The sequence below is a fragment of the Marmota monax genome, unplaced genomic scaffold (assembly GCF_021218885.2).
Source record: "Marmota monax isolate L192 unplaced genomic scaffold, Marmota_monax_Labrador192_F-V1.1 WCK01_AAM20220418_F8-fsc00122, whole genome shotgun sequence".
NCBI classification, from domain to species: Eukaryota; Metazoa; Chordata; class Mammalia; order Rodentia; family Sciuridae; genus Marmota; species Marmota monax.
In genome coordinates, this window is record NW_026695223.1 from 7629173 (window position 1) to 7643067 (window position 13895).

At 37.2% G+C, this 13895-nt stretch overlaps 1 protein-coding gene across 1 annotated transcript; it reads left to right on the plus strand.

Moving 5' to 3' along the window:
- The first annotated feature begins 11060 nt into the window (after window positions 1-11060).
- On the plus strand, window positions 11061-12008 carry LOC124086149 (olfactory receptor 2A2-like). Its single transcript, XM_046434162.1, has one exon. The coding sequence runs from the start codon at window positions 11065-11067 to the stop codon at window positions 11992-11994; it is 930 nt and encodes a 309-aa protein (XP_046290118.1). The 5' UTR covers window positions 11061-11064; the 3' UTR covers window positions 11995-12008.
- Window positions 12009-13895: the final 1887 nt, after the last annotated feature.

Sequence of the window (13895 nt, forward strand, 5' to 3'; positions counted from 1 at the left end):
GGGCTGTTGGAGACTGAAGGAAAACTGTAGTAATACATGAGTAACATTGATTCTTGTCTTTCAGGTTACGTCTACCACAAATATCATTTGGAAATAAATTTCTGGGAACTCCACTGCACTTGGTCATACAAGATGTGACTGATCATGATGTAACTCTAAACATTGATGATCAAATGCTCAGAAAGATCTTTGGTTGTAATGGACAAAAATATACCAACTGCATTCCTTGCACACTGTGAAGTACTGTGGACAAGTACACGTTATCCTTATTGGTGTGCGCCGGACACTACACACAGAAAAGAAGACATTGGGTTTCTGATGGGAATAAAATGTAACTTTCGTATGGTGGCTGTAAGTTCCCTGGGGATGTCCTCACCTCCAGTCATGGGATATTTTATGGCATTCTCAGTCTAAATTTCATCTCGGTGGAATAATGAATACCAAAGTCTGATGTGGGAAACAATATTCTGGGGAAACTAACCTATATTCTAATTTCACTCAAGCCATCACTACACAATGATAATAACAAGAATGGTGATTGTCCCCCAAGAGAAATAGGAGGGCTTTAGGGAAATCAGGTGCTCATCTAGGCATAATGGGACATGCCGAATTTAATGAGAAGTGAGACCCTGAGAAAAAGATTTGTTCATTAGAATAAGCTGATTATGGGGAATTCCCTTCCAGGAGGAAGGCACAGAATGGAACTCAACCTGAAAATAGGTGGCACTTTAAAAAAAAATGGGTCTTGCAGACTATCAAATAATTCAGGATACTGCCGGGACTCAGTATTAGGAAGGATGCCCACCTTGATCAACAGTATCCCTTGACTGTTTTGATGCAGATGGGAACAAGTATCCTCCTTGATAGGCAGAGGAAGAACCACTACAGGGATCTCTCAGGTCTTATAGTTTATTGATATTCTCTGGGGACACTGATGATTTTCATTGACATACTACAACTGTCTTCATTTCAAGAACAAATAAGAATAAGACATAGCCTGTGGCCCAATTAGGGGGCTAGAAACTGTTTTGAATAAAAACCATGTCCTGATCATAAGACAGAGGTTGGCCCTGCATTATGAAAGAAAGTGATTTCAATGGAAATTGCCCCCAACTGATTAGGGATGCAGAAACAACTGTATCTTGTCTAACTGTAATGATGTTTGTACATGATAGTATTCTGGCTGTTAGGCAAAGGCCACATATGCTGGAAAAGCACAATACATATTTCTCTATTTCTCACCAATTTGTACCATGACAACACTGCAATATGATGTAAGATTGGTCTTGTAGGTAATTATTCAACTTCCTGTTGGAAATGAGTCCTATGATAATATGGAAACCAATGATTGAATATGTTGTGAGATCAAGAGAAATCTTCCTCTGAACATAACACCCATGGAAAATGACCAGTCTGTAGAAGAATTTGATTTAGCTTGGCACCAGATAGTTTCTATGCTAAATTATTCTGCACAAGGTTGTCACAGGGTACAAATAAATGGGAGTATAGGGTAATCAAAAATATGAAAATGTATGTCTTGACTTTATAGGATGGATTAGCATCCTATAAAGGATAACCCTACCTTATTCTGACTCTTCCAAATTGTAGTCATGTTCATACTGACATTATTGCTCTATCTATTCATAAATGATCTTGTAAATATAAATGCTTATTTTGCTATAAGGGAACTTTCACCAGGGGCTATGTGAATAGAATGTGCAAGGAAGTATTAACTCAATTTAAATTGATATAACTTGGAAATTGAAAGAAATTTTAAAACATTCTAATTATAACACTTAGAGTAAGACACAGAGATGTAAGACATTTCTTTCTGAATTTTGATTTAAGGTCACTATTTTTATACTCCAGAGCAGTAGGCCACCAATAACAAAGATAAAATGGACATGTTAGCATCTTTTTGAGGAAAATTTGTATAAATGTTACTCGGTGGTTAAGAAAAAATGCATATGTGGGTAGGCAGAATTCTAGAGGGCCCCCTAAGATCCCTATTATTCAAACATTAACCTGGATACCAAAGTAAAGGGACTTTGCAAATCAATTGACCTTAAAATGTGGATGTTATCTTGGTGATAATCAGGTGAGCCTTCCAAAAGCCCAGAGTCTCCTCATCTAATAGCAGAGGAGGAAGTCAGAATGGAAGTCAGTGAAGGACTCACAATCTGCTGCTGACTTGAACATGGAGGGGCTGGTGTGTAAGGACCAGCGTGGGACCATGGGGCTGAGGGCTGTTTCAGATAGGGACCTCAGTCCTACCATCACAACCCATCTAAATCTTCCAATAACCATCAAACTTGAGAGGATCTCAAATCTCTGATGAGAACGGCCAACCCAGCCAAATCTTGACTCAGCTGTTAAGACCTGTTCAGAAAATCCAGCTGACCCACACCTGTGAGATAATAGATGTATGTTATTTTAGACCATTAACAGAAAATGAACTCACTTTTGTGTTAAATGAAGATGCGTCTTGCCCTTAGTGGATTGGTGATGTATCATTTAGTGCAGAGATTGCCTAAGCTTAGTTTTGATCTGAGGACAATTTTAAACAGTTACAGAGAACCTAAATCATAAGACAGAGGTTGGCCCTGCAGTATGGAAGGTATATTTGTGTAGGTTTATTTGTTGATACTTGTCATAATCAAAATTAAAACTAAGAATTTGTTATTTACATTTAATTTGCTTTTTAAAGGCTTCTGTTATAGATTATTATAAATAATGGGTTGACTAAAAAAGCTTTATTTTATAAGAAAATATAAAGTGAAGCTATCATAAGAAAATATAAAGAATAACTGTTTCACATTATTGTGGCTTTAAAATGTTTGGATTAATAGTAGGCAACTACACTTCATATATTCCTCTGCTTCCTCTATGTTGTAGTATAATATATACAGTAGTCTGGGAAAATTCAGTGTGTACTCATGGGAGAATAGAGGTAAAACAAAATTTAAAAGTGTCTAAACATTATTATAAAAATAGTGTGATCCTGCAGATCCTTTGAAAGGCTCTCAGCAACTCTCAGAGGTCCCTGGACCAAACTGAAAGAATAGCTGTCTGTATATTCAAACTACAGTCTTCATACCTACAAAATGAGGACGATGATTAGATTGAATACATATTCCATCTGAAGCACGCGTCACATTTTCTGAAGTATAATAAGGACTCAGTAATCGTTTTGTATCACCATGTTCTACTGCAGACAGAGATGCACTTGGCATTGGGAGAGCCATTGCTTCTCAGGGTTTCCATCCCTCTCCACCACCTAAAAGTCCCAGCTTCTCCATACCTTATTGCACAGAAGGGGACTGCAGAGAAGCAGGATGTTTTAGTCAACTTTGCATCGCTGCAATCAAAAGACCTGACAAGAACAACTTAGAGGAGGAAAAGCTTGTTTTGGCTCAAGGTTTCAGAGGTTCAGTCCACGGTCAGCTGATCCTAATAAATACCTCTGGGTCCAGAGATTCCGAACATCATGGCAGAAGGGTGTGATAGAGAAAAGCAGCTTGGAACAGGCAACGAGGAAGCGGAGTGAGAACTCTGCACCAGGCACAAAATATAAACCCCAAAGGCACCCCCATAGTGACTGACTTTATTCAGCCACAACCTACCTGCCTACAGTTACTGCCCAGGTACTCCATGTGGGTATGTGGGCTACTCTCATAATCTAGTCATTCACTATGAAAATTCTTGAATTGTCTCACACATGAGCTTTAGGGAACAACTCACATGTCAATCATCATGCCTGAAGTCCTAAAACATAACAATTTTGATAATTTGGATATTCCATTTTGTGACACCTGTCTTCAGGTTCATGACCCTTGAGATATCTGAAAGTTTCTGCAGAAGCAGAGTGATGTCGGTACCTGCCCTGCCCATTTCCTAGAGGTGTTTCATCTGAGGACAGTTAGACACAGTCTTTGCTCTCCTCCAGAGACACAATTCAGAGAATCCCAAAGCTCAGAGAGAAGATAAATAGGTTTGATATCTTATGATCCTTCTGGGAATTTAACTCTCCACAGAAACTTAAGAATGTTTTTAATTCTTCTGATTCCAAAATAAAAGCTATGCTCCTGGGGTTCACTGAAGTTTCAGCAAGTCCAGTGAATCCTCCCACACTTAGGATTTCATCCCGTGAAGGCTTCCAGGGGGAGGAGGATTCTACACCCATTTTAGAGGTATGTTGCTCCTCTCTGTGGGTTTTTTTCTAGGTTAAAGTGTTTTTCTTGGGGAAAATCCAGTGCTAATATTTTCTTAAGTTGAAGAAATTTGTTTGTACTACTAAGTGGTTTTCAGTGCGAGCAGCTGAAATGGAAGAGATGACAGCAGAAGTCACCATGGCTGTGCCAGAGGAGTAACCTGGGTGGGTGATCCTCCCTCCTCACTCAAAGTGCCCACTGGAAAAGGCACAATGCCCTGCACCCCCATACCTACCTGCTGTGCTGTGGACAGGGGGTCAGGGCTCCCTCAGCATCTGTCTCCCATCACCTCCCAAAGTGACCTGAAGATGGAGATTGGAGCCAGCACACAGTCTCAATGAGAGGGGACTCAAGAAGGAGAGGCATATTTCGATGAAGTCTCATTTGAATAAGGCCCTAAAAAAGCTAATTAAAGGACTTCATATATGATTCATATATGATTTAGTCTCAATGAAGATGTTGATGTCAGAAAAACCTCTGTCAAAAGTTTTACTAATGGAAAATTCTAGTACCAGGTGCAGTTGATCTTCTTCTTGCTGACACTGGGTAAGAGGTAAGTTTGCCATGTAATTATTTCTTTTTGGAACTATCCCCACGTATCACCCTGTCATGATAACTATCACACTTGAAATCACTGTATTTCACATTTGTATTTTCCCTACCACAAAACAGGATAGAATGAGTTAGCAGCTCAGACTGGTACCGAGTGGTACTGAGTGTTGAAGAAATTGAGTTAATTTCTCTAGCAGATGGCAGATAAGGGTGGACAGTCGCCCAAACTGATCATGGAAACATTCTCTTCTAAGCTGCTATGGGTTCATCTGCTGTGCCAGGAATGTAAAGTTGAGATATCATCATGGTGGTATTTTCTTCTATATTTCATTATGATAACTGCTTAAGAATTTTAATCTCTCTTAATTTTATGTTGTCTATTTTTAATGACAAAATGGAAATGATAATGAGGATAAAAAAGATATATTAATACAGACACAAAAATAAACAGACTAAAAAAGTCAGGAAACAAATATTCATGTGGAATATCAATAGAATGAATTATTTTCAATTGTATTGTTATCCTTTATGTTTAAAAATCAAAAGTGTTTCAGATATGGCTTATTGTGACCAATTGTATCTAAATAAATGTTTGCAGTGCTGATGTTACTATCCCCTGCTTGGTATACTATAGTAATATTCTTTAAATGTAATAAAAATAATTTTGTACATATGTATTTAGAACCCTTCTGAAATCCAATATATTTATGAAGATAAGATAGTCTTTGATCAGTCTCTCTGTTTCATTGAGTCATTGTTCTCAAAGAAACACTGTTAATGTAACTGATTACTCCCTTGGGCTTAGAGTTCTCAGAAGTTCACAATGTTAAAGACACATGTATCTTCAAGTCTACTTATTAAGTCATCTTACCTCCATATGAAGTAGTTTCTCCAAAGCTATGTCTCTGAAATTATCTTCTTATAATGATGGACTCAAAGCAGGTATGAGATGTTTTATTCATTTTCTACAGTTGGTATAAAAATTATCATAAATGTGGTGGGTTAAAACAATAGAAATGTCTTCTTTCACAGTTCTGGAGTCTGCTAGAAGTCTGAGATCAAGTAGGGTCATGCTCCCACCAGGGACTCTTAGACTCTTGTTTTGTCTACCTTCTGGCCAGTATCAGCATTATTTGATATCTGGCCACACTTCTCCACAATTCCATCTTCACATCATTTTTACCTAGATGGGTCTTTTACAGTTTGTTTCAAATATCCTTCTGCCTTTCTCTCACAAGGACTCTTTGTCATTGGAGTTAAGACCCACCCAGAAAACTGAGAGTTATCTCAAGATCCTTACTTAATCCCATGTGCAGAGACCCTCTTTCTAAAAATGGCAACATTAGAGTTGCTGGGGTTTGGGGTGTGGACATATCTCTTTGAAGGTCATGATTTAATACATTACAGTCATCAGCACATTTAGCTAAGGCTATTTCATCTACAGTCTGGATCATGGCACTCACTTGAATTTATTCCTTACACTGTTTTTAATTATTTCAAATCATTACATTTCAACTGTAAGTTTATAAAAGTAGAAATAAATCATGTCTTAATAGTTATAAATATATATTATATATTAAATATACAGATTATTTAATATATAATTAATATAAATATATTATATGAATAACTAAATCTTCAACTGAATAAAGTGTTACTTATCTAATTAATGAATATTTTCTGAGTGTTTTATCTACAACTATACTAACTATTATATAATATATAAAGAAGTACACAACATTGCTATTCATTATAGGGTGAGGGATATCTCCATTCAAATAAATGATATTTGGCATCAATGCCGCTTCATTTTTTATTTTATTTTGAGGCAATTATTGCTCAAGACAGTACATGACTAAGCCTACCCTTATTAATCCTCTTTATTTTGCTAGAACTCTCCTCAGGGGCTATCTGTCCAGAAGAGTTTTAATGGGGCCTAGACAAGATCAACAGACTGCAATCTTTCTCTTTATAGGAACTGATTGTAAACATTCGAGAAAACCCTTCTAGTGAAGAGGCCTATGACTCCACTGAAAACCCCCTTCAGCTTACACAATAAGTCTAATGGATAAACACACAGTGTAGCTGCACTAGCATTTTGAAAAGACCCATATGCATTTTCCAGCTCAGTATAGGCCTTCCTGAGGATTTACATTTACCTATGCCTCATAAATCCCAAAAGGACTTTCACAATTCTCATCATTTTAAAAAACATAATACATCTTATATTTACATGTATTTAAAAAATAAATTCAGTAACGAATTCAAAAATTATATTTATCATTGTAAGAGCTAGCATAACTATCTGGGATTGTCTTCTCTATAGAATTTAAAAGCCATGCAGGATAGAACAAAATTATTTAGGTACCATTTTAAGTGCTATGGTATTATCATAGAAGCTGTCTAACTTGTAATTCCTGCATGAGCTCTGTTTGATGCATAGTGAGGAGTCAAATCATCCGAGATGCCTGCCACCAATTTAAACAGGGGTTCCTCTCAATCTAGAGACTGGAATTGAGAAGAAACCAATGAATTAGATATAACATGAGGAATCTGTATCTCTTATTCTTAATAATATAGGTAGAAAGACATCGAAGAAGGAAATCTAAAGAGTGGTTTTGGGAAGGAACTATGTGGAATCTGGGAAACTCACATGAAAGTCACATAAAATTGTGTCACCTCTCAGAGAGTAAGATAACTCTGGGTTACATGTACAATAGGAGAGAATTTCATCACAGCAACCAAGTAACTGCACATATTAGGAACCGGGTTGTATTTAAGCTCTGTGAGCTATTAATTTCCATTTAATGTTATTTTCTTTCTCAGTATTTACTATCATGCTGAATGTTATGGTTTGGGTTTGAATATCCTCAGAAGTTCATGTTTTCAAAGTATGGTCCCCAATGCTACAAGGTTCAAAGGTGGGCTTTTAGACAATGATTGGATTGGGAGGATTCTGACTTCATTAGTGGATTAACCCATATAATGAATTAATCTACTAGGATGTGAAACCTAGTTGGAGGAAGTAGGCCAATGGGTGTGTTACCTACAAGGCTACGTTCTTCCCAGCCCATTGCTCTCCCTGCCCGCCCAGCTTCCATGAGCTAAGCAGCTTTCCTCTGCCATGCCCTTCCACCATGTTTATTCAATGGAGTCAGTCAACCATAAACTAACCAGTGAAATCATGAGCTGAAGTAAGTTCTTCCTCTTCTAGGTTGTTCTTGCCAAGTATTTTGTCAAGGGATGAAAATCTGACTAACACACTGACATAAGGATAAGCCAAAGGAAGTTGATTTTAGACAGGCTGTTACCAAAGCCTGAAGGAGATCAATGCACCACTGGGAGCCAGATAAAAGGAGCAGCTATAGAAGTGGGACAGCAACGTGGGGAAAGTGAGTAAACTTGGGCCCACAGAACCATGACTGCTAAGTTAGATACCCTTTCCAGCTGGTTGGTTTCTTATCGTGAGGAGCCTTAATGCATCTGGGATTTTTGCTTGTTTGATTTTTAAGTGTGGCTTTAAGGCTGATAGACACCTTTACACAGATACATAGATAAGTTGTTTGACTGCCTTGGTTTAACATTTTCAAGCCTCAGAATTTACTATAGGATTTCATGAACAAGCAAACAAGAATAAATATATATATATATATATATATATATATATATATATATATACATATTTATATATGTAATTTAATTACTGAAGAATACTGTACAAAGTCTAAGGATCAGAAAATATATAAAATAAATTTGGGTCTGAAGAAATAATGAGCAGTCATTCAAAGTATGCTACAGATAAATATTTTGATGTACAAAATAGTTCATAATATATTTATAGAAGAGAAAAAATAGTTATAAACAATACTTTTCATCTAGTTTTAAAATTCACAATATAGACAAAATAGGTGTGTCATAATAATGGCATCAAGACACGTGAATAACAATGGAATAGAAGACACAGAGACAAACTCATAAAGATACAGTCATCTGATGCTTGACAAAGTTATCTAAAATGTGCATTGGAAAAAAAGAGCCTTTCTAACAAATCGTGCAGAGAAAATTGAATATCCATATCTTTCTTGGGATGTAGAAGAATGCAATTAGATCCCTGTCTTTCACACAAAAGTCAACTCAAAGTTGATGAAAGACCTAGGAATTGAACCAGAAAATATGCAAAGGCTAGAAGAAAATGTAGGTCCAACACTCCAACATACTGGCACAAGTATGGACTTCTTTGATAAGACTCCTAAAGTGCAAGAAATAAAACTAAGAATCAATAAGTAGGACAATATCAAATTAAAAAATATCCACACAGTAAAGGAAATAATTAAGAGCATGAAGATCTTTGCCACCTGTTCCTCAGATGGAGGTTAATATCCAGAATACCTAAAAAATAAGCTCAAAATCCCCACAGGGCAAAAGTACTAAAGAAATACTTCTCAAAAGTAGAAATGCAAATGGCCAATAAATATATTAAAATGTTCAACATCCCTAGCAATCGGAAAAATGCAAAACAAAACTACATTGAGATTTCACCTCACTCCAGCCAGAAGGGCAATTATCAAGAATACAATTAATAATAAATGTTGGGGAAGATGTGGAGCGGAACGGCAAAATTATACATTGTTGGAGGGACTGCAAATTAGTACAACCACTCTAGAAAGCAGTATAGAGAGTCCTCAAAACTATGAATGGAACCACCATATGACCCAGCTATCCCACTCCTTAGTATACATCCAAAAACTGAAATCAGCATATGATAGGGATGCAGCCACATCAATGTTTATAGCAGCACAATTCACAATAACCAAGCTAAATTACCAGCTTAGTTGCCCATCAGTAGACCAATGAATAAAGAAAATGTGGTGTATATATACACAATGGAGTTTGACTCAACCAGAAAGAAGAAAGAAATTATGGCATGTGCAGATAAATGGATGGAACCGGAGAACGTCAGCTAATGAAATAAACCAAACCCCAAAACTCAAGGGTCAAATGTTTTCTCTAATATGCAAAAGCTAGACAAAAATAAGGAAAAGAAGGGCATGGTCAGAATCCCATGCAAATAGAGATCAGTGGAGTAGAGGAAGGGGATTAAGGTGTGGGAGGCGGGAGAGCAAAAGGGAAGAATGATGGAATGAATCTGATAAAACTTTCCTATGTACATATATGAATATACCCCAAGGAATCTCAACCTTTATGTATATCTTTCATGCACTAATTTTAAAAATCTATAAATAAATAGAAGAAAGGTACGTAGGTAGATAGGCATGGATAGGTTATTTCATATACAATATTGTTAACTAATAAATATAAAAACAATGAGAGAGTTAGGACCAAACATTTTCAATCATCATTAGTAATAATCGAGTCAAGCATGACAATCAATAAATGCTAAAACTAGAGACTGAGAGGAACTGATGGCTAGTTCCTTCACAAGGAACAAGATATTTATATAATGATTTTAATCGATATCCTAGAATTAATTAGAGAAAAATAATAACTATTCAATGGAGATATCTGGGAAGCATCATCTTCACCAAGTGGTCTAAGTTGGATTTGTCCAAAAATGGGAAAAATTAACATCATGCACCTGCTCATAATGCACTGAGCCTCCTCTTTATTTGGTTGTAGAAAGTGAATAATCTGAATCAAAGCATTGTACACTTCCAATATGAGGAACATTTCTACTAAAAACTGCTGCACCCTCTTCAAAATTTCAGTGTCTGGAAAGGCTGAGTAAATATTGCAGATGCCAGAAGACCGAGGAGGGGTGATATTAAATGTAATGAGCAGTCCTGGGTTTGGACCTGGATAGATGAGCGTGGAAGGAAAACACTGAAAGTGAGAGATAAGAAACACATAAATGATAATTTTCCTAACTTTTACAATTGTAGTATGTCAGTTTAATGAATAGTCTTTTTCTTGGTTAAAAAAAAAAAGATGAGAAATTTATGGGTATCACATCCACACTTTAATTTCAAATGATTCAAAAATTCAGTATACAGAGAAAAAGTATAAGGTAAATAAGTAAACAACACAAATATACTGGCTGATTCTAGGTGAAGGCATGTAGAGTTATTTGCATAATTCTTGCTACTTTTCTACATGTTTAAATTTATTTCATAATTAAGTGTTCAAAACAGAAAGATAGTAACTGTTGGGAAGTGGAGAAGTTGTCAAAGAGGAACAAGTGTACATTTCTCTGACCTCATTTTGGGGTGGATGGATTTAATTTTCATTGATTCTCCAGCTCTGGTCTTCTTGGTTCCCTTCACTCCCAGGTGGTCATTAAGGAATGGGAGGCAACCAGTCATGGGTCACAGAATTCATCTTGGTGGGATTCCAGCTCAGAGCAGAGATGGAGGTGTTCCTCTTCTGGGTCTTCTCCCTGTTGTACATCTTCAGCCTGCTGGCCAATGGCATGATCTTGGGACTCATTTGCCTGGACCCGAGACTGCACACCCCCATGTACTTCTTCCTCTCACACCTGGCTGTCCTTGACATGTCTTATGCTTCTAACAATGTCCCCAAGATGCTGGCAAACCTCATGAACCAAAGAAGAACTATTTCCTTTGTTCCATGCATAATGCAGACATTCCTTTACTTGGCTTTTGCTGCTACTGAGTGCTTGATATTGGTGGCAATGTCCTATGATCGGTATGTGGCCATCTGTCATCCCTTACATTATGCTGTCATCATGAGCTGGAGAGTATGCACGGCCCTGGCTGTCACTTCCTGGTCCTGTGGATTTATCCTCTCCCTGGTACATGCCGTGCTCCTCCTGAGGCTGCCCTTCTGTGGGCCTCGGGAAGTGAACCACCTGTTCTGTGAGATCCTGTCTGTCCTCAAGCTGGCCTGTGCTGACCCCTGGACCAACCAAGTCGTCATCTTTGCTGCTTCTGTGTTCGTCCTGGTGGGGCCCCTGTGCTGCGTGCTGGTGTCCTACACGCGCATCCTGCTGGCCATCCTGAGGATCCAGTCAGGGGAGGGCCGTAGAAAGGCCTTCTCCACCTGCTCCTCCCACCTCTGTGTGGTGGGGCTCTTCTTCGGCATAGCGATGGTGGTTTACATGGTCCCAGACTCCAGTCAGCGAGAGGAGCAGGAGAAAAGGCTGTCGCTCTTTCACAGTCTCTTTAACCCAGTGCTGAATCCCCTTATCTACAGCCTGAGGAACTCCCAGGTGAAGGATGCCCTCCGCAGAGCCTTGCAGAAGAGGTCCATGTGAGGACAGAATGACGAATGTGAAGGGCTTTCCTGTTAAACTTGCCATTTGCTGAAGCAAAATCTTGGGAAATTTTCCCAATAGAAGATTGACAGAAAAATGCTAATTGTTCAAACAGAATTTGAAATTTTGCTTCTCTTTTCACTTTCACGTGAATCCACTGTAATCTAAATCATTTTATTTCTTCTACTTGCTTAGGATTTAGTTTGATTCTTCTAGAAGGTCTGGAAATAGGATAAAATTATAGTGAAAATATTATTATAATTTGTCTATCCTCTATCCTCCCTACCCTTCCCCACTGTAAACTCTCTAAGCATATGAACTTGGTTTCTGGATTAAATTCCAATGTTGACAGTCACTCCTGTTTGGAGAGTAAAATACTATTTTTCCCTGATATTTGCTCAATTTCTTGGCATTTTATTATAAATTAGTCATTTTGAAAGAATGCCAGATTAAACCAAAAGCAAGCAGAAGAAATAAAATATTATTAGAATGAATATAAATTAAATTGAAAATTATAAAACAAAAATGAAAGTAAACTTGGTTTCTTGAAAAAAGCAACAAAATTGACAAACTTTTGCTAGACTGCCCAGCAGAAAAAAATAAAAAAGGCTAAAAAATGACTAAAATCAGAGTTGAAAAGGAACATTGTTGGCAGCCTTATAAATACAAAATGAATTGTCACAGTATGCCAACAATTAAAAACTTAGATCAAAGGACAAATTCCTAGAAAGACACAATCTATCAAATCACTCCAAAAATTACAGGCAATCTGAATAGATTTATAAGAAGTGAAGAAGTTACGTTAGTAATTTTAAAACTTACCAAATAAAGCCATGGACCATGTTGCAATAGCAATTAATTATACTAAATTTTAATAAAAAGGATTAATACAATTTCTTCACAAAAATCTTACAAAACATAGAAAACAGAACATTTCCCAATGTATTCTATGATGTCCAGACCACTAATAGCAAAGACATTGTTGAAAAAGAAAACCACAGACTGATATCCTTGTGCACATAAATTTGACACTCTTCAACAAACACCAGAAACCAAATCCAACAAACATGAAAAGATTCAAAGACCATGACCAAGTGAGACGTATTGCAGGAAGGCAGGGTTATTTAAACATTCAAAACTTAACCAATGTAATATATCATGTTAATTAGGTAAAATAAAAAACATGATCTCTCATCACCCGTAATCAAAACATTTGACAATTCTAACACCTTTTCATGATAAATACACACAACAACATACACACACACACACACACACATACACACTCACAGACTAGAAACCTAAGGTCATGTCTTTAATCAGATTAAGGACAGATGAGAAAACTACAGCTCAAATCATAATTTATTGGGAAAGACTGAATGCTTCCCCCAGAAGATAAAAGAACAAGATAAAGAATGTCCTGTCTTGCTGCTTCCCTTCAGCATTGTACTGGAAGCTCAAGTCAAGGAAATGAAGCTAGGAAAATAATAAAAGGTAATCAGTTTAGAAATGAAAAAGAAAAACTTCACTTTCAGGCAAAATCACACTGTATAAAGGAAAAGATAGTGTCTAATAACGTCAGTTTAAACTATCTAATTTAGCAAGGTTGGGGGCTAAAAGTTCTGTACACAAAAATTAGTGATATTTCTGCAGAGAACGGAGTTGAGCTAGAGGCAGCTGACTTTCCAAGTGTGCGAGTCATGAAATAAAGCAACAGGCCAAAATGAAAGCAAAGCCCAGTCTGCAATCATTAACTGTGACATACAAGCAAGAGATTAAACCAGACTAAGGTCCACACCATTCCATTTATTTCCGGAGGTGCCCAGAGCAAAGGTCACCTTGACCAGTGCAGACTTTACAGATTCATCTCCTTGCTGAAGGAGATGAGACAAAAAGCCCAA

Excerpts from the sequence above, each read along its gene's own strand:
- LOC124086149 (XM_046434162.1), top strand. The coding sequence starts at position 11,065 with ATGGGAGGCAACCAGTCATGGGTCACAGAATTCATCTTGGTGGGATTC.